This window comes from Phlebotomus papatasi, chromosome 2 (genome assembly GCF_024763615.1).
Source record: "Phlebotomus papatasi isolate M1 chromosome 2, Ppap_2.1, whole genome shotgun sequence".
NCBI classification, from domain to species: domain Eukaryota; kingdom Metazoa; phylum Arthropoda; class Insecta; order Diptera; family Psychodidae; genus Phlebotomus; species Phlebotomus papatasi.
The window spans coordinates 105809908-105837050 of NC_077223.1; the positions used below are offsets into that span (position 1 = coordinate 105809908).

General features: G+C 33.9%; 1 protein-coding gene across 2 annotated transcripts; it reads left to right on the top strand.

Annotated features, from left to right (window-relative positions):
• On the top strand, positions 1–26565 carry LOC129800645 (ADP-ribosylation factor 6). 2 transcript variants are annotated; one of them, XM_055845184.1, is made up of 5 exons: positions 1–89; positions 16167–16279; positions 16359–16514; positions 16592–16738; positions 20389–26565. In XM_055845184.1, exons 2-5 carry the CDS (start codon positions 16198–16200, stop codon positions 20529–20531), a joined length of 528 nt encoding a protein of 175 aa, XP_055701159.1. In that variant the 5' UTR covers positions 1–89; positions 16167–16197; the 3' UTR covers positions 20532–26565. The 2 variants fall into 2 exon arrangements, with proteins under 2 accessions (XP_055701159.1, XP_055701160.1); XM_055845185.1 differs by having other exon boundaries at positions 14–351.
• The last annotated feature ends 578 nt before the right edge of the window (positions 26566–27143 follow it).

The window sequence follows — 27143 nt, forward strand, 5'->3', positions numbered from 1 at the left end:
ATTTGAGTAAAAATTTTAGGGTAGTAGTAATCGGATATTCTCAAGCCGTGTAGTGCCGTGTTAAAATTCATTTTTGTCAATGTTTAGTGGTAAGAAAATAACCAAAATCGTATTTAATATCTTTATTAGATGCCAGTGTAGGGTGTGATGTGTGATGATTGTGAAAATTAATGCAAATTACTATGTTAATTTGATGTACAACTTTCTGCCATTGCCATTTGGAATTAGGAGGAATAGTGTGCAAAACATTGACGCCTTCTTTTAGTTCCTTCTTCTCATTTTTTTTTGTGGGGGACGAGAAGAGTGGAGCGGAAAAACATATTACTAGTACACTCCTCATTTTCCTTCTGGGTTTGTATGATGTATGATAGGGCTGAAGTGATATGCTTTCTGAGCATGGGATGGTTCTTAGTATTTAGTTCTTGGTCTATGTCAAGAGCGTTCTAACTGAACAAATAGGTTTTATATTTCGGCCCCACATGGGGCTTTTTGGGAGATCTTCCTGAACCTGGGGATTTCCCAGGTGTAATGAGACAAGGTTCACTTTTCATATTTGATGACATAATTCCGTGAGTCGCGCTATGTGTCAATAAATCATAAGTCAAGACAGAGTCACTACCACAAATTCAGCGATGAGACTTCCTCCAATACCGTCTCGTTGGCTTAGTCAAATAGTTTTAGTCTGAGATAGGAATTCTCCACAATATTTCCCAAAAAGATTACAGAATTGTGAGCAAAGGCCAAAGATTTTTAACATCTTTTCCCGAAGTCCGGCAATGTCATCCGGAAGGCCAGAGAAATGTTTATGCCCCTGATGGGTTGCCTCATTGATTTGTTGGGGCAGAACCTGTTTCCATGAGTCATCGTGGATGCCAGAGGAATACCATAGTGTATCTGACCCGCGAAAAACCCAAATTGACAAGTGATCTTCTTCGCGGTCATCTTTCAGTCATCATCACCATTCCCGTGTCCATTGTGATGACTCTTCTCTGTGTGCACAGAGGCAAAGAAAACTAATTCCAGTGTTGTTAGTCAATGGCTCTATGGAGATTATAAGAGGAAATTATGTGTGTATAGAAGTTGAGCAAATTCCCCGTTAGATTGAATGAAAGTAACATAAGCTTGGAGAGAAGAAAACGATCAAAGACGATAGCATATTAGAAGTTAAATTGAAATTTTACACCCAGCATAGTCATCCTCTGACTGCATTTTTAACACAAATACAAAAAGTATTTTTCTCTGTTCTCTGATATTTCTTATATCATATTCAGTGGTCTGACTTTTGCAATGTTCAGAGAGCAAAATGCGGATGTTTTGAGAGCTGATAAGAGGCATTTTCTTGGAAATACAGCAATTCCGCCCTTCAATGCCATATTCACTAAATGAGTTCTCCAAAATTTTAGCACTAATTGCTGGGAATATTAATTTCGTATTCCTGAAATGGAATGAGGAATTTTTCCATTTAATTTACTTTTTGGTTGCTTCGGAAATTTTCTTCGAAATCTGATGAAGAAGCCCAATCGTAGGTCCAGATAAGCTTATGGTAACTGAGATTCATTACAGTCGGTTTCGGAGTCCTTACTTTACTTGTGTCGAAGCGGTCCCAAAAACTATCCCGGACCGGACGCTCTGACCGATCTTATTGCACCCATCCTATTTATTTGTTACGGCTTTATTTTAGCTCCCTTAATGAATGACAATAAAGCTGTAGAACCGATATTCTTATAATCCGCTTATAACGCTTTTGGTTCCGTCACTTAGATTACTAAAAGTAATGTGACGCACCCTTGAGGGACCTAAGGACTTTCAACATAAAATAGATAGATAGATAGATATTTATTCATCAACAATGCTTATAAGGAACAATACAAGTATATTGTAATTATTAGCGGCCACCGCCGTCTTAGCGTTGATAACCAACCTCAGGAGTGAAAGCGGTGGAAAACTCCATCACAGGTTGTATATGCCAATCATCCATAGGATGTATAATTTTATACAGTATTTATTTTAAATTTACAATGAATCATGTTACGAAAAAGATTAAAAAAAACAGTTAATACTGCTCTGTATGATAGTGCCCTAACAAGCATTGTGAGAGGAAAATGGCTAGCTCTGACCGAGCTGTGAGCCATAGATTGGGGCATCAGCCCGAAAGTGGACAAAAGGTCACACTTACAATAAAAAAAGTATATGTGTATAGTTAAGAATAAGGTTATTTATAATTAAGATTAAGATTATTCAATTTCTACATCAAAAGAGGGTTAATCCAAAACAACGCGAAAATAAATAAAACAAAAAGAATCATTCCACATTGAAGCATCTAGCAATAAAACATAGTGACAAGAAAATCCTGGCGTATCTCACAGCAGCCGGTGCCCCAGCACCGCGGCAACCCCAACCGGTCCACAGGGCAGATGCGTCCCGGAAACAGATTGCTCCCCCTCACTAACACAGACCCGAGCTTTGCGAATTCGCTTACAATATTTTGGGTAGAGAAAGAGCGGTAAAGCCGAGAGAGAGAACTACATCACAAGTTTGACAATCCAAATCCGTAAAAAAAAGAAAGGTGGGAAATATTAGCAAATTTAGATCACCTCCCACAAGCCGAAGCGAGGGAAGCCACGGTAACGGAGAGGCAATCACGTTCGAAACAACCAGGAATCCTTAAACAGGAATAGGGGAGCATGTGAACAGAAAAAGAATACTAAGAAGAAAATGAGGGCAACTGAGAAACCCACATAGACATATCAAGTATAACAGCCGGCAATTACATTATCACGCGTGTTCAGCAAAGTTATCTTTAATTTAGTAAAGCTAAAGGTGTCATTCTGAAAAAAAAAGGCTAGTAAAGAGTTGGCCTCATTAAATTCTCATTATAAGCCTTTTAAAGGTGCATTGAAAGACCTACGACTTAAACCTAAAGTCGGCTTAACGTAATAAGATTAAGATTAAGATTTGCCTATTGATCGGTTATATTCCTTGCGGAACCACTGCAACCAGGCCACTTATTTGGGTCCATTATGCACTTACTATTCTCCTGTTCTATCTTAACCCCCAAGGCGGTAAACCTACTCTATATCACAGTGCACTGTGTGCGTTCTGACACAATACAGTACCGCTTTGTATGACAGTAAACCAGCCCAACGACTCCTTCATATTATCATAGACGAAAACTAGACAATTTTACTTATACATACAAGTCACCGATAGGTATCTCGAAGCCCAACGACTTTTACCGATCGCTACTCGACCGCTCGACGCGGCGATGATATGAGAGAGATGATGAGAAAGAGACGATGCTTTTTCGTTTTAGTTAAAAAGACGTTTTTTTTCAGTTGGGGTAAGTGGGGCATCCTTGAATGTGAAGCAACTTTGAAATTGGGATTGGGAAATTAAAGGAGTCGTTGACCAGCCTCGGTTTGTGGATCTGGGCAGTGAATGTGTATTTGTATTCGACTGAACTCTGCATGTCGAAACTTATTTCCTATACCAACTTCTCTGTTTTAGGCCGTTCATTGTCAAAGCATTTGCATTACTTTTCCATTCATTCACTGGACGAATTCGAGACTAATACAACAGCTGAAAAATCTACAGCTGCCTAGTCTCGAACCCTAGACCTCACAGTCATAGAGCCTCTGCTCTACCCACTGATTCACTGACGCCAAGAATTATAAAAAGAAATGAATTTATAAAAAGGATTTTTTGCAAAGTTTTCCTTATGTAACTGGTATGTAAAAGGTAAAATAGATACTTATTGATTCTAAAACGTAAATTTATCAAGAAATATTCTTTGAAATATTTAAAATTTTGCAATATGCAGTTAATATGCCTTTTTTGTAATAGTCTTTTGAGATTGAAATAACACTGTAATCTTACTGAAGATATTGTTTGAGTTATTACCTTGTATTATATCTAAACACATTTTATAATACAATAAGTATTCATAAAGTCCTACAATTGTAAGAAAAGTGAAAATAATACTCTGGGTTATCTAAACTTGAAAAGAAAAAGTCAAAATGTGCGAAATAGCTAAGTTTTTCTTTAGTTGGCTGAGTGCTCGTTTTTCGTTTGAACCTCAATATCGAGGTTAAAAAATAATCTTAGGGAAAAGTTGTACATGGATGAAAATGTAGCTGATTAAATTCTCTATCAAACCCAGAAAACAGATTGTTAGGGACAGTCCTAGTTTTCGAGATATTTTTGATCAAAATTGCTAAAAAGTTCGATTTTTCCATGTTTTCTGACATTTATGAGACTACAGCGCCCCTGGTGTCAGTTGTACGAACTTCATCTGTTCAGAGGATTTATCGGGCATGTAAAGGAGAACAAATTGTTCCATAGTGAGAAATAAATCGGTTCAGCAGAATCGGAGATAGAGGCACCCAAGTATCAAAAAACGGAAAAAACGGTTTTTCCTAAATACCAGGCCCAAAATCCAAACGAAATCAAAATGATAAGTATTTTCGTAAATCATTTGACCCTGGCAATAGAAAAAATAGCATGAAAACCCAGTCTAATTGGAACACGGAAATGACCTTTGGTTTCTTCTCCTTTACTTTCTCAAAACCGACGTTTCGGGGGAATTTCCTTCTTCCTAGTAGTACATTAACCCTTTAAGGACGATTGGAACACCGGTGTCCCGTAAAGAAAATAATTTTTCCTGACTACCTAAATTTATTTTTTCCTGTGTCTGTACATAATTGTAAAGTAGAAGGTTGAAGGAATCTAGAATATTTTTTGCAAGTCTCTGGCTATTTGCTATGTAGTAAATATTTAAGCTAAAAAATGGCGAATTTTTAAATTCTCAAATTCATAATTGATTTTATTTATTTTTTATACTTCCAATTTTTTTAAGCAAAACCCTTTTAGCAATAAAAACTACAATACTCATACGTAATATTTTTCATTAAAGCGAAAAATATTATTCATTGGTATTGTCAGAAAAATTGTTTAAATTTTTGGGCTATTTTTGTCCCTATCGTTCATAGAAGCACAAAAACACATCGAATCAGACTCTGTTGGACTTTCCAAGGTTAGATGTAAAACTTATCATTGATTATGTTTCTCAGTTTAATTCTTATTGTTGATTTTCGGTTCGTAAAAAAATGTCTCGTCGTTAAAGGGTTAATCTAGTAACTACATTAATCTTCATACAAAACGACTTATGAAAGGGTACGCTAAAGGTCCCAAGTCGCTATCTCTCACCGTTTGGCCCTTAGGCCTGATGACGTCTGGATGGACAGACAGGCAGGCCGACAGACAGATCATTTGCAAAATCAAGGGATTATACTTTCTGTACTTTCGTTAGAGTTCAAGCAGAAAAACAATGAAACTTTCTATTATAATTTTAACTATGCTGTCTTATAATGAAATCAAGGTGTCATTTTACTAACAATCCACAACTAAAAATAGACCTATTTTTCCCACCTGATATTTTTCACAAGAAAGACAAAAAAAACAACAGCATTTTCTTTTCTACAGGTTCAAGAAAATTTTGTAGTATGAGCTTTACGGTGATTGGAATTTTTTTGGAATTAATGAAAGAATGCCCGCCAAGAAGACTCAATTTTCAATGTTGCCCTTTCTTATCATTTGTCGATTAATATAAACCTTATGTTTTGTTGACCTTCCTTCCAATTTTGCCAACTGTCAGCTAAATAAAGTATCTTTACATAATTCCGTAATACCGTCGCGTTTTCCCCCTTCTACACGAACAGAGATGGAAGGAATATGATAAAACAAATTGCGATAGAGGTCTGATAAGACATATCAATACATAAGAGCAAAACATACACGGGAGATAGTAGTTCAAAGAATGTGTAACCTCTTTATCCCGTGTGTTGGGTTTTCCGTGGGGGAGGGAAGATACTGTTGGGTGGTTTGAGGCAAAATAGGAAGGTGAAAAAATAAATAAAAAATAAACCATGAAATAATAAAATGAGCCAGTTGATGACATTGGGGAGGGAGATTGAAATATTTTTCATTGTACATAGATCTTCTATTTATTTACTTTTATGTTACCATAGTCACAGAATATAGTTAGGCAATTGAGGAAGTGATTTGGTGCGGGTTAGAAGACTTAAATGTGATAGTGAAAGGGTTTTTGAAAAATATTAAATGAACCTCTATTTTATATTGTTCTCATAAATGCAATGGCTTCAATTACATGTAGAGTTTATATGAAACTAAATTTGATTCAAAAATTAAATTAATCTGTTAGGAAGCATTTTCCGGATTAGAAGCATCTTAAATCTATTTTCAAAATTTATTATTTTTCATAAAACACTAAATGTAAGGTTAAGTTACATATCTAAATCGCAGGTATTATCGTAATTCGTGTTATTAGTCATCAAACATATCCAAGAGTGCACAAATTATAACAATATTGATGTAGGTCATCAGCAGTGTCATAATGTATGAAATCAATTACTGCGCAAGATGAAAATCATTTTAAATAAACATATTGAATAATAAATGTTCATCAAATAGAGATTTTTCACACAGTTCATTTCAGTGAAAATACTAGGGGAAGGGTTTGAGGCTTCGCACACACTCTGACTTCGAACGCTTCATATTTTTCTCATATTCCTTTAATGAAATTTACCTATGGCAAGTTCAGGAAGTCACACACTTCCTGATAAACTCAAGTCAGATTAATTTAAAGGAACATAAAATAAATGGTGTTCGAACAGTGCGAAGCCTCAAAGCCTTCCCTTACTACGTTTAAAATTAGATGTTTTTTTTTGTTTTCAAGAATGTTATGGAAATTATTCTCTAACAGCTTATAAATGTTGAAGAGATGTTGTACGAATTCATCTCTTTCACCATCAAAAGGAAGCTTTAGAGGAATTTTCTTTTCACAGACAACGCTTTAGAATTTAACGCATAAAAGATAAATCGCTTGCGAAAATTTTCATCACAGTTTTTCACATGAATAGTGTCACTCCTTTGCTATTATTTTATTGCTCGAAATCTCAAAGAGAAGAACATTTTATGTAATTCCTTGATTTTGTAATGCATACTTGGCAAAATTGTATCAATGTTTCTACATTCCTTATATTTATTATAAAGCTTATTATAAAGCTACTGAATCTATTGTATCAGTATCTATTGTATAAAAAAGGACAGAATATTTCTTTCATAGACTTTAGAAAAATACTCTAGACTTAGAAGACTTTGGAACTCTGAATATAAGTCGAACAACACGATGTTTTACTAATATCGTTTTATTCGCTTTTTGGAAACTTCTTTATACCCTCTATTTCAGTGTCAGTCAGTCGAATTGTGAACATTACGGATCAAGTTGTGATCCAAGTCCAAGTGCAGTGTAACAACTCCAACCTGCATGTGATTTTCCCTGACATATTCGATACCTGATGAAGAGGACATCCATCCTCGAAACGTCGTAGAGAATAAAATTGTGAAAATCAAGAAAGGTTCAGTGTCTCCGTCTATTTCCTGCTAAAGCTTCTACCTTTCCTGTGAATATTACACTTGAAAGATAATTTTTTTCAAAGTTATAGAGATTTGAAATCTCAAAAATCCAATACCCTGCATGTAAAATCTCAGCGGCAAATCGCTCTCCTGTAAAATTTGCCTACTGCGAGTTATTCGTTTCTTATTCTGAGCGATCAAATTAAGCTAAAACAGAGTGCAATTTAAGTAGTTCCGAATCTCAGGCTCAGTCAGGCTCCGTATTCCGACCAGGATTCCTGTGATCTCACCCTGAAATACCGTGGTATTTCGGTCAAAAGATACTAATCCAAAAATCCGAGTTCCTTACAGTGGTATTCTGCGCCTGGGGTGACATTAGGTCTAAAAAATGCGACCAGTTTTAGTATAAAGTTTTTCCTGCTTTCGTACACATTTCTCGAGATATCTCCGAAACAACGTGGGTTGCCAATTTGGGGTTTTCGGTTGCATATTCAGTATTAAGTTGCCTTTTATTTTGTATTTGTATTTTTTTCTAATTCATTCTACAATGAAAGAAAACACCTAATAAACTCCAAAGTTTTTTCGGCACGCTAGAAACATATGGGACACTAAGGAAACATCATGCCCCTGCCTGCGCCAGAGGATCTTTCTATACATAACTTATCAGTATGAAGAGTGCAATAAATCGAGTAAATGAACAAAGTCAATTACTGTATTTGCTTCACAAAATCACCTTTAGAGAGACCTATGAAATTTTCTAACCTATCAAACCGACCAAAATCGATAGTTAAAGAGACAACAGTTTCAGGACAGCTCAATAGGCCATATACGATGGGACTCAAGGGGCTCAAGACCCGGTAGAGACTCTCTCTCTGGCAGGTGTCATTGTGGCATGAACAAAGTCCTCAGAACTGAGAAGTTCCAAGAAGACCTAAGGCAGTTTGCCTTACTATTTACTCACGTTGTAGGCATATAAGCTATGAAGTTGTGAAGAATTCATCTTCAGGAAAGGATGCGCGTGTCTGATTGTAACTCCAAATATTGGCCCCTCTATATCCAAACGCATATGGGTAGATCTCCCAAAGTATAAGTTTAATTGTAAAAAATAAGCTTTAGCCACTATACGTGGATTTTTTTCTCCAAAACGGATAATGTAGCGCTATGACAGACTCAAAAACGCATTTTAGAGGTAGAAGGGGGGTTTATTATGAATATTTCACTATTTCCGGTAGTTACACTCAGTCCCGGCATTAAGTCCTTCGGGATTATGCACCTGACGGAATTATGCACACAATTATGCAAGTTTGCTTACTTTTAGGAGTCAATTTATGAATTTATTTTTGAAATCCATCTGAATGAATACTATGTTGCGACGCGGGAAATTTAAAAACATTTTGCTACTTTTTCAGAATAAAACTTTAATTTCTTTTATTAAGGTAATTTTTTTAAAAATATTCTAACCATTTATTGAAGAAGTCTGGCCAAAAAGTACTGTTTGTTAATGCTTTTCAATTAAACAGTTGAATCTTTTTGTTTTGACTACTTTTACTCCGCGCGAAATTCGTTCTACGGCCGATTTATTCAAAAGAAAGCCCCTGCGGGTATGCTATTTTTCTCGATTCGTAATGCCATTTCGCGCGTTTTTTTCGATCCCGAAAATGTGCATAATCCCGGGATTGAGTGTAGTGCATATATCCCAATTAACAATTGACCTTGAAGTTTCTCAAGGTCAAAACTTTCTTTCGACAAGTACGAGCACTCTGCGAATTATTCTTTGCTATTATTCGCTACATTCTCTTTAGTGGGCAGCATTGAAGAAAATAACCGGTGAAATTCTCTCCCATCTGCAACATGCAATAAATTCCATTGTGTTGTGTTTCTCTTGTGATCTACTATAAATGAGAATTTACTTCAATCATTCTTACTGCATTTCGTAGAGATAATGCGTGAGAGGAAACTAATGCGATATTCTTTATATGTACTTTCTTAGATTAATTGTTTAAGTAATTTTACCTCGTTTCTGTCATTATTGCACTCTTTAAGTTCAATAAACGGCGTTTGTTCTTCGTGTTAACCTTCATCTCATTTTCACAGTACTCAAGAGCACAAATACTGTAATTTTTTTGATGTTTAGAAGAAGTGGTATTGTATTTACAGAGGGAAAACTAAATATTGCTCTTATTTCTCTGCTATATCAACAATTAATTTGATAAAATAGGCGGAGAAGTAACTTAAGTGTTCGAAAATTTCCGATCATCCCAAGCAAAACTTTCATTCGTATTTGAGGAACTTGACTGTATACACTGAGAAAAAGACGGGGGTGCGATTAACTTTTTTTCCTCATAATTTTAACCCTTTTTAGGTGTAAAAATATATCAACATTTTTAATGTTAATTTTACACCTTTTTAAGGGTAAAATTAACATGAAAACGGGTTATTTTAACCCCTAATACACCTAAAATGGGTAATATTTACATCGATTTTGGATCAATAATGCAGGGTAAAATAAACATTTCCGCAATGTTATTTTAACTTTTTTCGGATTTCTCTCAGTGTAATATATTTCCATTGCAAAATGAAATAAATAGCAAATTGACAAAGAATTCCTTGGCACAGGAAATCTTTTCCTCCGCGTGAGGGCGCTGATTTCCTCCGCGTATGGCGCTGGCAGCTCTTGATCAAATCAATTTAGTATAAAGTGTCGAGTATAATTTTCAATTTAAATTCCATTCACGTTTATTAATTTGCGATAAAAATAAATTTTATAATACAATATATTTGCTATATCATCGCACCTTATGGCAATTTTGTCTTCAATCATTATTTTGCCAATTTGAGCTTGTTTGCAGTTCACCAAGACAATAATTCCTCTATAAAATTGTTTGCGTCTGAAATTGTATCAATTTCCATTGAAGCACGTCTCACGAGATGTATGCATTTGCAAAAAAGAAACTAATATACCTGATTTTCTCAATGAAATCTCCGTGAGAATAGTAATTAATTATGAAATAAATAATACCAGAGATATTTCACACAGTTAAAATTAAAATACATAAAGTTATCTTCAGTTAAAGTTTTTCATTGTATTTTCTCCAGTCATACATATATGTGAATTATCGCAATAGTATAGAATAAAAAAAGTTACTAGTTATGTTGATTTTATAATTCCATTATCATGCTATTTTCTCATTTGCTTTTTATAAAAATGAGATATGGCGATCTGATGAAAGCAGTGCAAATTGCATTATAATTGAAGAAACGAGGGACATGATAAAAAGAAAGCAGATAGGGTAAAGTGATATAATTTGGAATTAGTGTTACAAGTTGGACAATTCGCCGGTACAAGTTGAACATGGCTTTTTTCTTGATAAATACAGTACAAAATTTGTTTTTAAGCACAACGAACCAAATTATAAAACTAAAGCATTAAAAATATACAAATAAAAAGAGATGGCAAAGCGTCCCAGCTTTGCGAAATGCTCGAACACACTTGCGAAATGCTCGTTAGTATATTTTTTGTATGCACATAGGGTTACTGATGATTTAATCTTGTTCATAGACAATGAGAAAGCCTTTAACCCTTTAAGGACGATTGGAACACCGGTGTCCCATAAAGAAAACAATTTTTCCTGACTACCTAAAGTTATTTTTTCTTATGTCTGTACATAATTGTAAAGTAGAATGTTGAATGAATCTACAATATTTTTTGCAAGTCTATAGCTATTTGCTATGTAGTAAATATTTAAGCTCAAAAATGGCGAATTTTTAAATTCTCAAATTCATAATAATTGATTTTATTTATTTTTTATACTTCCAATTTTTTTTAAGCAAAACCCTTTTGACAATAAAAACTACAATACTCATACGTAATATTTTTCATTAAAGCGAAAAATATTATTCATTGGTATTGTCAGAAAAATTACTTAAATTTTTGGGCTATTTTTGTCCCTATCGTTCATAGAAGCACAAAATATATCGAATCAGACTCTCTTGGATTTTCCAAGGTTAGATGTAGGACTTATCATTGATTATGTTTCTCAGTTTAATTTTTATTGTTGATTTTCAGTCCGTAAAAGGTGTCTCGTCGTTAAAGGGTTAAGAAATTATTTAAATAAACAAGTGCGAAAAACAGTTTTTTTTAAACAGAGCTATTACCGTTACTTTCCCGATCCATCACCGATTATGACCGATGCAGCCGGGTTCGACATTGCAGTACCTTTCCAAAAAATCCAAATTTTACCAAATCGGTTAAAAAATGAGCCTTGCAAAGTGGTTGAATTTTGACCTTCAATAATTCAAAATGGCGAATTTTCCGGTCATAGGTATGTTGGGCGAAATGTTCACCAGGACCAGGTCTAAAACATCCAAAAATCATTGAAAAAGCTTGGGCCAATTTTGAGAAAAATCGAAAAACCTCATTTTTGACCTATTTTTGAGGGATAGGGAACGTACGAAAGGGGAGGGGGGAAAGTAAAGAGTTTGGGTACGAGATAATGTCATTTGAGGAGGGGTCATCGAAGACCGGAAGTCGATATCTCTTACCGTTTAAGCTCCAGAACAGTGCAAAGTTGAAAAAAAAGTCGATTATATAACTGCTCTCTCTTTCAGTTCGAACAGTAAAATGAAGTACTAAAATTATCAAGACAAAAAGCCCTGTCCAAATTGTACCATTATTGTCCAAATTGTACCACTTTACCCTAGTTTTATTTTTGGTATTGAAAACAATTTTAATTTTAAGAATGATACACTTTCTTCTGAAAGGCATTGCACATTTTTCAAATAAATATTTATGAGAATCATTGACAAGATTTGTTGTCCGTGATGAGGAAAATTAAATGAATATTGTAAGATCATGACCTGTTTCTTCTATCTCACTATTTTTTTATTTTTTAAATAAAATGTTCATTGAGTATGTCGTTACGAACTTGTGGCAAATTTAGCGATCTCTCACATAAGTGACAGTTTTGTTTGGAAAAAGTGACACGAGTTGTTTAAAGAGGTACACTCTGTTAGTACACTCTTTAATAGTGCAGAATGGCACAGGGACGACGAACGATTAAATTGTTGTAAAGTGAATTTGCAGCTGGTGATTGATTGGATTTGTGTGGCCGATGCAAAATTACATTCAACACCATTTAGCATACTATCGATGCCATCTACACTCGATTCCACTTCTCTCCAACATTCACTCTATATGGTAGTTTATAGAAAACCAAAAAATTACATATTCACCCACACATTTAATCATTCCATCGAGCTTCTGATTGCGTGTACTATTTTATATACCCTGACCCCGAACAATTTTGGTGAAACTGACTAGAATTCATGGGAAAAAAAAGAACAAAAAGGACCTAAGAGACAGATATAAATTCCATTACTCAACATCAACCCCCTAAAATACACAAACAATGTTTGGATGGGGTTTTGTTTGAGCAATTGTTGAGACTCTGTTGAATCCACTTCTTTTCCTCCGGAATGAATAAATTGTGGGAAAATATTATCCACTATACTTTAACTTCATTTTACAACCTACAGTCCACAGAGGGATAGATCTATAAAGCCTATGTTGTACTTTAAAAAGAAAGTTACTATAGCGGAAACCGGGGCAATAGTAAACATGGGATAATTGTAGATATCGCAATTTTCTACTGCTCAAACTCAAAGAGGCAGCAGTATACAGAGAGTTCCGCTTTCAAAGAAATTTTCTTTACCGAAAAAAAAAATCCCGCGAATTCACTCCAGTGACACAGAAAAATTGCATACCCACAGGAGAAGTCTTTGGAATAAGTTACGTAAATGCCGTAATGTATTCAAGAAATTTTCCGCTGTTTGTCCGTCAGTCCGTCCGGTTGTCGCCGGCTCTAGAGGCCAAACGGTAGGAGATAGCGACTTGGGACCTTCGGGGGTCCCCCCCCCCCGCCCCATAAGTCGATCCAAGGATCGGTAAGATACCCCTCATTTTTCCCCTCGAAAACGCGTCTTGCGCTTTTTTTTTTAATTTTTGGATATGTTTTATGGCCTCTACACACTATGAGAAATTTCTTTGAAAATGCCTTTTTAAAGAAAATTTCCCCTATACTTGTAGGCAGAAACGTCAGAATTTTTAAAAAAAGGCAATTTTTGACGAAAATTGCTTCTAGTGTGTAAACACCATTAGAGATTTCCCAGACGGACATTTGACCATATGCGAAAATACCGTTGAATCATTCCTAATAACGATTTTCAAGGTCAAAGTTTAAAGGCTCTAGAGAGCGCATTTATCAAGCGAATGGGGTCATGTTTGGGCTCGTTGGAAAGGCCTTGGAATTTCCTATAAAACAGAACCGGTTCCAATCGGTTTTAAATCGTTAATAAACCGCTTCATAATCGATAAATAATTTTTATCTGAAAATCAATTCTATTTACTTTTAAAACTATTTTGGGAGATCTTTTGAGAGATTTATGAATCGGTTCAAATCGGTTGAGAACCAGTGAACGGTAAATAATGCGAAAGTAATTTTTGAGGTATAGCATCTAAGTCACGAGTTCGAGCAGTCCGCAAAGTCTGGGACTCTTCACCATCCCTTTAATTATATATTAGATTTCAAAAGACGAGATCTATTTGAATTCATAGATACCATGTTTCCTTTACATTTTCAAACAGCTATTAAGGGAAACAATCTGGTCTTACTTAGCTTGAATCGTTTGAATCTAATTCGTAAGCGCTTGGTAGATGCTCCATGGAAATAAATTTTAGGTGCTTCTAACTGCCCCACCTTCTTGTATCAGTATGAAGAAGTATAGATCGATGGTGGATGATAATCCAATTTCTTTAACAAGGAATCTTTAGGATGTCCCTATCACTGGACAGACATTCTGTCATTTAACATTATTATTATTAAACTGTATAGTGAAAATCTAATGAAGGGTCTTTTTTAAAGCCTTATTTTATTAGAAAAACTTAAAGGGATGCCTCCTAAATGAGAATTTCAGAAAATCAGAGTCAAAATTATTTTTTGCATAGGGGAATAGTGCCTAATTTCAGACAGCTTGCAATATCGGACACTGAGTGAAACATCGGACACTGTAACTAAATTGATTGGAATTCTGAAATTATCTTCTAAAGTTTTATAGATAATGCTTGAATTATATTATATTGAATTTTTAGAACAAATTATAATTTAGAAGAAAAAATAAAACTTTTTCAATTTTAAATATAATTGAAAATAAAAATAATTTTATTAAAAGTCCATTGTCAAGAATGTTCTGCTAAGATTTTGAAGATTGTCTGAGGCGTCTTAGGTTAAATTTGTCAGGGAAACTTGCATTTTTCATGTCAAAAAATTAACATGTTGTCTGCGGCTACCAGTAAAACTACATTTCTTTTATCGGACACTTGTAATATCTCTGAAAATTCTACAATTGTTTAGGTTATCTATGCTAAAAAGTAAAAGAGCGTGGCCTCTACGATCCAGGTGCTGTAGAGTAATCCTTAAAAAAGTTTCCACAGAAGAAGGAATTTCGAGAAACTTTGTGTCCGATATTACACACAAAATGCAATATTCATATTTTTAATCAATTTTAAATGCATCAGGAATATTTTAAAGAAAACAAAAATGCTAAATTACTTTAGAGATATCAAACAAAAGTCCTGAAAAATAAATCATTAAAAATTCTAATTGTCCGAAATTTAGCACAATTCCCCTACTAAAAATATTTTAGAGAAAAAATATAGTGAGTTACTTTGGAAGATATCAAACAACTTAGAAAAATTGAGTGAAAATTAAAACAAAATGATGCTTTAAACTCAGAATATTTGTCCTTATACGCGCAATTTGTCCGATATTTGGAACAGTTCCACTTAAATTATAAAATTGATTTTATAGTTGGGTAGGGGAAAGCGCGCTACTTTTGGACGATTCAAGCTTCGGACAATTCAATATTTTCTCTATGTTCCTTATAGATTTCACCCATTTTTTTTAAAGAAACATACAATAATATCCGAGACACAAACCCGGATTTTATTTTTTACATTTTAGTTTCTATAAATTCTCTGTACTGAATAGAAATTGACATTAACTTAAATTTTAGTCATTTTAAACTTGCGAACTACAAAAACTTACAAAAAGAAACTGTTAACAAGTATGACGAGAAAAATATTGAAATATGTAGATGCGAGCGTAAATTCGATTATGGCACCTCAGATCTAATCCAAAATAACTTGGTACATGTTTTTTTCAGACAGAAAATGTAATTCATATAATCAAAAAATATTTTCCTAAAAAGTTAACCTTATACGGGTTTCAGACTTGATACTTAGCCGTATGACTTAACTGCTCTAATTTTTCAACAATCAAGATTATTTGGAAAAATTTGACTCAGTATTGGATTATTAAGGACAAATGACCTATTACATTCTTAAAGAGCAATAAAATTGGTTGCTATTTAGGAATTTGAGACCGTAAGGAACTGGGCTAAACCTCCAGACCGCTTTACAAAAATACTTTCTTAAGTTTTATAGCATATATGCTACACTAATGGCAGCAACTCAAAAGTTCTCCAAACAAATTTTAATAATGTTTTCATTTTTTCTATCATTTAAATAATTGTCTCAATATGCTCAAAATTTAGTGAATGCAAGGTGAATTGATGTCTGATTGAGAATTTGTATTGATTGAAAATTGAGAATACTCTTTAAACATAACAACCTAACTTTGTATTTTTCCTTAATTCTTCTCTTCCAAAAAAAACAGTTGCCCCATCTGGGGTGTCAATAAATCCAGAATGGGGAAATTGCTGTCGAAAATTTTCGGCAATAAAGAGATGAGGATATTGATGTTGGGCCTGGATGCAGCTGGTAAAACCAGTGAGTAATAAGATATCAATAAAATGAAAATCTCCTGAAAGAGACTAAACTTCTTACCTTGTACAATATTTTTTTGCAGCAATTTTATATAAATTGAAGTTGGGTCAATCTGTGACAACTATACCAACTGTGGGATTCAACGTTGAAACTGTAACATACAAAAATGTCAAATTTAATGTGTGGGATGTGGGTGGACAGGACAAAATTCGTCCACTATGGAGACACTATTACACAGGTGAATAAGTGCTTTTGGTTAGGAAATTTCCAGGCTTTCAGTACTAATTTCTTGTTGTATTTTGTGCAATTAATCAGGAACGCAAGGATTGATTTTTGTGGTCGACTGTGCCGATCGCGATCGAATAGATGAAGCACGACAAGAATTGCATAGAATAATAAATGATAGGGAGATGAGAGATGCAATTATATTAATATTTGCCAATAAGCAGGACCTTCCAGATGGTAAGTTGAAATCATAAAAAAAAAAATTAAACCCACGATGAAATTATAACTTCTCCCTAATTGTCAGAATTTAATCAATGCGGAAATTCCGGAACGATCTTGTGAAATTCCGGAAATTCCACTTTGTCTAAAATCGGAAGTTCGTAAAGTTCATAAAACGATCTCTAGCGGTATTATGATTAAAAATAAAAATTTCCAATTTTCTAAATCAGAAAATCTGGCCGTATCTCTATCCGGTTTAAAAATTAACCAGCTTGTCTAGATGAGCAATTAAATGAAATGAAAGGTTTCGCAAAATATCACAAGTTTCGATAACATTTAGATTTCTTAGGACCAACGCTAGATCCGCCTTTTTCGATATCACATAACTTTACTTAAATTTTCAATTTTAATTTATTTAGAAAGAATATGACAGCCTGTCCTTTGTACAAAAGTTTGCCCTAAATACTTATGATTGTGATGTACGACTTGACGAATCAGTAGAAGCCACATGACTCAAGATAAGCCTCCTCTTTCGCTCTTCAAAAATTTGCTCAAATTCGCTGTAGTTCTTCCTATTTTATCGTGATTCTTTATAATTGAGCGCTTTTTGTGGAATTTACAAAGGCTTTGACGCTCAATTCTATCGCTAAATGATAAAGGATGACATTTTGCCCCATATTCCCGATTGAGAGAGAGTCTACTGTATTTCCTTAATTTACGCATTTTCATTGCAATTCTTACGCAAATTCTCGATTACCGTATTACCTTATCTCATACTCGGTGGCACTAGGTGAAAATAATATAAGAAAATTGAAGAAATAAAACGAAAATGCGATAAACGGTGAGCAAAAAAAAACTGTAAGAGAAATTAATCGTACGTGAATTAATCGTATGTTTTAATTTTCTACGCTCTCTAAAATCGTGTGTAAAATACACACAGAGCTAGTAAAAACCATACCTAGAATCGTTTGTAAAACAAGCACAGCACAAGCATAAAACGCTATCCAAAATCGTGTTTAAATCACACACAGCACGATCATAAAATGGTTGAGAATGCGCTTAAAATCAGGCACAGCTCAATCATAAAACGGTAAATGCGCTTAAAGTCACGCACAGCTCAATCAGAAAACGATGAATGCGCTTAAAATCCCGCACAGCTCAATCGGAAAACGGTAAATGCGCTTAAAATCCCGCACAGCTCAATCGGAAAATTATGAATATATGAATTTTCAAGTGACCAACTCTAGGGTAAAATTTTGGTGATTTTTAGTGAAATTTCATATGTGATCCACCTAGCGGTAATTTTCCAAACTTGGTATGTTCATAAATTTGTAGTATAACTCAATAGCTTTCCAACAAGCCCTCATTGATTAATTTCTGATCACAAGAACATGAATGCGAAGCGAATATGTGAGTTGGTACATTTTAATTTCTGAACATTTTGAACTTACCAATTTTTTTTTTCAAAATCATTTCTTATCCGATCTCAATGAAATTTTGCAAAAACATTGTCCACTAAATGAGCAATGTTCCTCTAAAATATTGAGAAGAATTTCTCAATAGTCTTCCGCAGAGAAATTTATTCCTGGCGAATTTGTGAATTTTCGTGATTTTTCACTACATAGATTGCCGTTGAGCCACCTCTAAACAGCGTCCAATCTTATTCTTGTATAAGAAGCATTTTATTGTCTCATCACATAGAACAATTTTTCGGCCGGGGCAAAAATAAATTTAAAAAAAATTTTTTGAAACACCCTAACGAACATGTCTTTATGAAACACTGTTAGGCATATTTCTAGTTGATGTTCCTTATGAACTTTGTCACACGAAAATCTTCTTGACTGAAGTATATTCTTACAACGAAAACACTTAAGTATATACTTCAGTCGAGATGAAATTTTACATCGAAAAAGAGTAATAATTACATCGATATCCGACGAATTAATTCAACTGGCACGAAGAGATGTTTCAACTCTATTTACTAAAATTTACAACTAAAGCGAGTAACAACAATTCCATCGATATTCATAGAGTAAATTCAACTCTGCCAGTTGCTTTAACTGTTTAGGTTTTTTCTCAGTGTGCACAATGGCGTTTTAAAGAAAAATGAGTTTGAATTTTGATGAATTTTGACGCTATTGCAGACTGCCTGTGGTGATTTTTTGAACTTCCATCTGAAAGTGTCGAGACGAAAACAAAAACCCAAAATTTAGGTCAAAATGTTAATTAGAACCGGAGATAGAGGCCGGTCAATATTCGAACTTTTAACCCTTATAGCTCAGGTCAGGGGTTATCGATCGACTTAACTATTTTTTTGTTTGATAGGTATAATCAGCGGCTACAACATACTAAAATTTCAACCCGATGCACAAAGGAATTTTTGAGTTATTCAAGTTAGAAAATTGAATTTTTTTTAATAATAGCGCCCCTAGCGGTTGTTTTATAAACTTGAGATGTCAGAAGGGAAAGTGGCATTTTACGAGTGCTTTCCAAAACGCTCTCACTTTTTCAATTTTGACAATTAGAACCGGAGTTATGGCCATTTTAAGAATTTTCTTTGTTGGACCCTTATATTTAGCTCGGAGCTATTGAGAAAACAAATAGGGGAGTATTCAAAATTGGGGCAGGAGGGGTAGGGGATGGGGGTTCAATGCACCATGTTGCAATTTTCACCCGATACGTAACCTTTGCCGAAAACCGCAAGTAGATATCTTTCTTAGTTCCGGGGCTATTAAGCTCCAAAGACCGAACGGACGGACGGACGGGAACGGTTTTTAGCCATCCATATATTCATGATCAGGAAGTGGTCGAACACATTCTGGCAGTTTGGGGCCGATCAGAGGGCATGTGATTTTGTTAGGATTATAGTAGGTGAGATTGTTAAGAATCTCACCTAATTTTTCACCGAGAGACGTTCGTTAACCTCTATTCTGACTTCATTATCTGTCGTTAGTACTGATTTAACCCATTCAGTCAATGTACCAGAAATACTTGAGATAGAATGTTCATATTTTGGGATTAGTTTCCTACAGATTAGTAGATGAATTTTTTGAAAAGAAAAAAACTTTATCTCATATTGGGGCGCGGGGAGCCTCTGTCAAACACACGTCTTAACGGTCACTGAATTTAAATTCTGTGCATTAATTCATTACAAACTCTATTGACTTAGATAGAGTAACTATCCAAGAAAACAAATTGGCAACCAGAATTCAAATCAGGAAAGAGGAAAGAGGCCAATTTTAACAAATTCGACGGGATGTCGTATTTTCCGTCCGCCATTTTGAGCAAAAATTTTGAATAACCTTCCGCGAAGTAAGAAAACAATAACAAAATGTATTTTCATCTCTGTCGGACTATTTTTCTCAAGTAATTGAATAACTAATGTTATTAAAAATGCATTCCTGACAGCAATTTGAGTATCAGTTGCCCAGGAATAAATCGTCTAAAATCACTTAATTTGCGTATAATGTATAATACCATGGTAAGGAATGGGTTAAGGTATTTGAAGCTATTGATAACCTCAGGGACACTTTTGGAGAATCAAATTCCGGTTTTGAGCATACCAATTATATCCCTCAATTTCAGCTGCAAGTCGCATTTGGGGACCTAATATCCAATAAACTTATCAAGGCTTATCACAAGTTTGTTTTATCTGCTTCTTTTTCTAGCTATGAAACCACACGAGATTCAAGAGAAATTGGGCTTGACACGTATCAGAGACAGAAATTGGTATGTTCAGCCGTCCTGTGCAACATCCGGCGATGGACTGTATGAAGGACTTACGTGGCTAACATCGAATCACAAATTATGAGAGTAAGCCATTAATTTCTTTTCAAAGGAAAACATAAATCCATCGTCAAATCCACCCCCTTAAGAAGTGAAAAAAAAATGAGTGTAAGGATGTAGATGAAACCGACATCATGACGGTTATAAAAAATAATCTTTAATCTGATGTTTAAAAGCAAAAAAAAAGAAGAAACGAGAGATTTAAAAACTTCAAAAATAAGTAATATGAGAAATGAATGTTTAAAAAAAGATGAGGGAGTATTTATTTTCTTTTTTTTTAATCGCACAAAAAGGGTATCATTCTTTTACGTGAAAACATCTCTATGCGCGCGGCTTAATATTTTTGTCTGTACATTTCATTAACGTTTTAGAGGTTGCTTGGCTTAGCGATATTATTCGTGGCACTGTACTGTGGAAGAGATTTGCAATTTTATTTAGAGAATCTGTATTTTTTGTAGTGAAGATCCTTAAATTCGTGAATTTCTTGGCATTTTCACTGTGAAAAATAAAGTTCTAATCTTTTGTTCCAGTCTGCTTCGAAGGAGATCGCTTCGAAGGACCTCTAATCTCTTGTGTCATTCACTTGATGACCAAACTAAATAATAATATTTCTAAATTAAGATGAAATGAAGGGAATATTCGGTGATTTTCTTTAGAAAAAACAAGAACAATATTTAAAATAAATATTTTGCAATTAAATCCCAACGAAATACGGAGAAATTCTACTGATAATCTCTCTGCAAAAAAAAATAATAGCTAGAAAAGGGAAAATCTTTTTTTGGGGGCGCAAACAGACGTACTAAAAGCACCAAAATGAATTTGGAAATTATTAACTAAACAAGCTTAAATAATTTTAGATAATACAATAAATAAAAAAACACGAGAAACATTGCTCTGAAGAAAAACACACACAAAGTCACTAGTTAAAGTGATCTGAATCATAAATTAGAGAGTATTCTATTCGTAAAAAACAAAGATAATTAAAGAATGCAAATCAGTAGTGAACGATGCAAGAACAAAGTCGCACCGATTCGAAATGAAAAAAAAATATCTCTGTAGTTATTTGTAGATGATGAGATTGAATGTGTGGAAGATCATAAAAGATTTAGTAAAAAAAAATGTCGCAAATATGTATAAATATACTATTGAATATATTTTTGAATCAAAATTCAAAATATTAATAATTTTCTTTTTCTATATAGAAAAAAAAATAACAATTATAATAATAAAAGAGAAACAAGGAGAATATTATGATATTTTCTATATATACACAAAAAAAATATTAATGGGAAATGAAAATATGTTGTCATTTGCCTTGCCTAAAAAGAAGTAAAAACAATTGAAAGATAAATAAAAGAAACCAATTAGAGAAAAAGTTTTATTGTATAGAGGGAAAAAGAGAAAATAATTTAAAGAAAAAAAAAGATATTAATTGGTGATATATTATTATTGTGAATGAGTAACAAAAGATCATGTCCTAATATTTGAGAAAAGAAAAACGAGTAATTTTTTTATCGAGGATGCCGTTTTTTTTTTAGATTTGTGGTGATATTCAAATGAAAAATGAAAAGGGGAAACTCTTCTCCTGAATATTTTTTTTAGGACATGACTGTTCTCAAATGCTTCTGCATTATCGACTTTTCTTTGTGTTGGTTCATGTCACGACAGTTTTCCTTAGTTCTTGCAGTGTTCGAAATCCACTAGTCATGACAGGAATCAACACAAAGAATAGTTGATTGTGTAGCCCTTGAAAACAATTAACATTTTGTTTTAGCACTACTGTTCTCAAGTGCTTCTGCATTATCGACTTTTCTTTGTGTTGATTCCTGGAACGACTTGTAGTTTTCGAACACAGCGAGATTTAGGGAAACAGTCCTGACAGGAATCAAAACAAGAAAACTCGATAACGCAGAAGCAATTGAGAATAGTAAAGTGCTAAAAATTCCAATGAAAAATTAACATTTTGTTTTAGCACTCTACTGTTCTCAAGTCCTTCTGCACTATCGACTATTCTTTGTGTTGGTTCCTGTCATTACTAGTGGTTTTCGAACATAGTGAGAGCTAGAGCAATAGTCGTGACAGGAACCTAGGACTTTGCATAGTTCACAATTGCTGTGCCATTAAGCTTCAATGGTTCAACCAGCAATGGACTATATTCCTGAATGAACCAGAAGAGGGTCTTCTGGATCTCGTTTCAACGCTGAAGTATCAGACCACCCTCGTGACAGGAACCAACACGAAAAAATCGATAACGCAGAAGCAATTGAGAACAGTCATGTACTAAGAAAAAAAACTTCAGAAGAAAGATCTCCCCTCTTCATTTTCCATTGGAATGAGCATTATTAATCATTCTGCACGCTACAAGGAGACATCGGTAAAACAAACATTGTTTATTTGACTTGAAACATATTTTTCACAAACTTTATAATGCAACACCCTACGAAATTCAATTAAGTTCACTTAGGTGCGTTCATCCTATCAGTCTAGAGTTTGTTTTTGCAACTGGATTCACAATAATTCCCAACTGTTCCCAATTGCATTTGAGAAAAGTAAGTAAGATTCATTAGTGCGCACTTGATTAAAGATCAAATCAAAGTTGGGAACAAAATTGAGGATTACAATCGTTCCCAGTTAGTTGGCTGGCAAACAACGAAGATATGTTGATCCTCTGTCACTTCAGGAGGACGTTAGTGGTCGATCCCAAGGTATTCTAAGGCAAGGTCCTGAATTTGATTGAAGCACCTTGTATTAGCTGTACTTGAATTTGAAGATTATTTTGGAATAAGGACATACGTAGGTTATCAAAACAGTGAGTTTGACAGACGCAAGACATCTCTTGAAGCACTGGTTCTTCTGGATGTTCTAGCAATAATTTAGAATCTGTCTATACTTCGTGGGTGTTATGGGTCATTTAAGGTGTTTTCCTTTACGTTCATACTACTCGTTTGAGTAATTGAGAACAGTTGGGAACTAAAATGAGAACTAACATTGAAAAATTTAGATAATTTTTCTTCCATAAAATGATTTTTGTGTTTTATGGGCTATTTCCATTGAGAAAATTTTCAGATTTTCTGATATTCCCAATTCACATGAAAACAAGTTTTTTTTTCTTATGGAAATTCGCTCAGCTGACAAATAATTGGTATGTAAGTATCAGAAGAAAACTCAATGGTTATCACTGTTCTCAATGGGAATCGGAAACTGTTTACAATTTTTATTTTTAAGTTTTTATGCGGAAAATTTGAAGCAAATTGAACTTTTTTTTTCATTTAAGCACCTTTTGGGCAAAAAAGTTTTGGGCATTATCCTTGCTCTTTTGCATGAAATTGTCGGCACTGCTGTTGATGGAAACGTCAAAATTCTGTCACAAATGCGATTTTGAACGAAAATTGTTCCCAATGTGTAAAGGTCTTTAGGTTTTCGTTAAGAATTTCGGTTCGATGGGGTGAAGCAGAGAATAAAAATGGAAACACTAGAGACTAGGGGAAAGTGCCCATGCTTTACACGGTCCCAAGCTTTACAATGATTAAATTTTTCAATAAATGTAACTCATGTCATCCATATTTTAAAAACTAGAGGAAAGTGCCTTGTTTTTAAAATATATTGCAGAGTCGCATTTATTCAGAAACATAGGAGAGATTTAATCATTATAGAGCTTGAGACCGTTCAAAGCATGGGAACTTTCTCCTAGACCTTTCTTGATTTTCGCAACTTTATTGTTTACGTCATTACGAGAATGAATGTCCTCTTCGTCAGGCTACCAAATACCGTAATACGGGCTTCAGACCAGAGACTTTTAGTTATATGCCTTAACTGCTCTAATTTTTCAAAAATCAAGATTTTTCTTTGGAAAAACTTAACTTCGGATTAGACTATTAAGGACAACTGACCTATTAAAATCTAAAAAGGCAATAAAATAAGGTTGCTATTTAACATTTTGAGACCTTCGAAAACTGGACTAAACATCTAGTCTGAAGACCGTTTAATTGTGCTATTCCAATGAAAAAATGAGCATGGTTTTTTAGCACACTACTGTTCTCAAGTACTAAAAAGACCATGACTGTTTCCACATGATATTTCAATTAATGCCAGGTAGAAGCTTACTCGGCGGGGATATTTGAATTCGGATTTCGGTTGAACATCATGATAAAGTCATGTCAACTTGGTGGCGTGATGCTGTTGTATGGCAGGGACTTAGCAACCTTAGCCTCAACCATGGGTTTTCCCAGGTTTTCCATGAGTTTTCCTGTGAAATCTCAGTAGTAAAAAGTCGTCGAACAGCATTAATCTTCTCTACTCATTATTTTCCTTAAAATGACGTATGGGAACAGACATGGTCTTTTTTAGTACTTGAGAACAGTAATGTGCTAAAAGAACATGGTCGCTTTTTCATTGGAATTGCACCATAAGGCGGATGACTTTGACATCCTCCTGTTTGTAAACTTTTCTCTACTTCTAGAACTTAAGGATGGTCCTTACCGATCCGGTCTACCATGTCTGATCAGTAAAAACCGTTCTTAAAGATTAGAATTAAAGAATTAAATTAAATTAGAATTAAAGAAAAGCTTACGAACAGTAGAGGATCAAAGTCACCCGAACGCTACACACAAAGCAAATTCTAGGCTGATCCTCAAATGATCCTAATTGAATTTAATGGTCCAATTGGGAACTTTAAAAAACCTTTAACAATTTAATAAATTTACCGTCATTTAGTAGCATTTCAAATAAATGTATTACCACTCCAATAAAATTTAAAAAAAAAAATAAAATAAACGGCTAGAAGTGTGTGGAGTAATTTTTATCAGTGAGTCAATTTGAAATATTTAGGTGAAAAAAAAAACAAGAAACGAATAGAAACGATTGCAGAGAGAAATGTAGACTATTATTGAAATTGAAAAGAGAATTTTTGCAAAATGAGAAAAACAATTAATTCTGAATATGCCTCCATTGCTTTTCTCTTCGGTTTTGTCTTAAAAAAAAAACTACTCCCACATTTATTTTTTTGTTTCTTATCATTCTTTTGTTTTTCCTTTATGCAAATTGTATATAAATTATAAATATTTTTTCATTTAGAAGTACTTTCAATAAAAAAAATCGGTTATCTTAACAAAAGAGAAGCAGGGTTGGAATTGTACTGTGTTGGATCGTTGAAAGAAATAATTAAAAGAAAGGAAACAGAATTTGTAAGAATATCAACACTAAGCAAATTTGAGGAATAACCAGTTATTATTAAAAAAAAAACAAAAATAAGAAAATAAAACGTGAAGAATAGAATTTAAACGATTTGCGATAATGCTTTTCTTTTTTGAGATGCTTTAGAAGAAAAAAAAAAGAAATACTTAGCCGTTAAGATTAAAATATAGTAAACAAGAAATGAAAAATAAATCAATCGTAACTATATTTTGTATTAACAAAAAAAACCCTTATTGTTCACTCTTTAGAAATTGTGAGAATATTGCGGCCAAAAGACACTCACATGAGATTCTTTTTCGTCAATTGGAATATCTCCATTCTCAATTTGTATTATCATTTATTAACTTTTTTTTTATTCTTGATTTTTTTTAATTGGGAAATCTGCAATACACATTCCAACGAAAAAGAAAAGGAAAAACACAATTTGACGGTGTGAAAACGTCAAATGTTATCTCAATCAATTGAAAATGGAATTAGGACTTTAATTTGTACAACTTAAAAAAAAATAGCAGATTGATAAATTATTAATAAACTGGACACTAAAAAAAATTAGAACAAGTCACAGAAGGTCCTCATAACATTAACATAAAAGTAATTTTATTCTGAAGTGTGAGAGCACTACCACAAAGTTCATTTTCTGATGATCAAGGCGCGCATCCTGTGAAGGAAGTTGAAGATTTGAGAAAAGTGTTAGCAAAAGAACGTTCATTATAGTTTTTATTTAAAGAAGAAAAAAAAAGAGGAGAAAATACATATACAGAATGAATTAGTTATTGTAATGAAGATTATTATACATAAAATGAGAGAGGAGTAAAAATGGATAACAAAGAGAAGAAAAATGTATGAAATATAAAGAAAAAAAATTATTTCTTCGTTTTTTTTTACCATAATTTAACTTCCAAGTTGTTCGCAGTGGACACGATAAAAAATTTCTTACTGATAAAACTGTCTACATTTGAATAACCAAAGACAAACTTGCTCAGACAGCCATGAGCATGACCATGGGTGTCTTATGGGAGGGTCGGACAGTTTCGCAAAATACCATCCTAATGGCAGAATATGTGAAAATTCTCCAATGTAGGGTAATTTCATACAAAAATGGGGCAGTTTCAAGAACAAAAACTTTCTGTGATTTAAAAATTGCAATACCATAAAGCAGGCCTGAGCTAAAATAAAAGCCGAAGTGAATTTGGTGGTGCCAATTGGGAAAATGCCGCGAAAATTCACGTACACAGAGAAAAATAGTTGATAATTGAGTTGATAAAAAAGTTGATTTTTCATATAAAATTGATCACCAAGTTAATATATCGGATCCTATCTAAAGTTTGTCAAAAGTTGATTGATTCTATCAACTGTTGGTTTTTCGATATTTTTTCCGATATTATCAACAGATCAATCGACCTTTATCAACTTTTGACCAACTTTACATAGGATCACGTTTTAA

What these genes read in the sequence shown, in the direction of transcription:
- LOC129800645 (XM_055845184.1), top strand. Translation starts at nt 16,198, where the DNA reads ATGGGGAAATTGCTGTCGAAAATTTTCGGCAATAAAGAGATGAGGATA. An exon ending in GGATGCAGCTGGTAAAACCA is followed by an intron (nt 16,280 to 16,358) that starts GTGAGTAATAAG and finishes ATTTTTTTGCAG; the next exon opens with CAATTTTATATAAATTGAAG. An exon ending in TAAGCAGGACCTTCCAGATG is followed by an intron (nt 16,739 to 20,388) that starts GTAAGTTGAAAT and finishes TTCTTTTTCTAG; the next exon opens with CTATGAAACCACACGAGATT.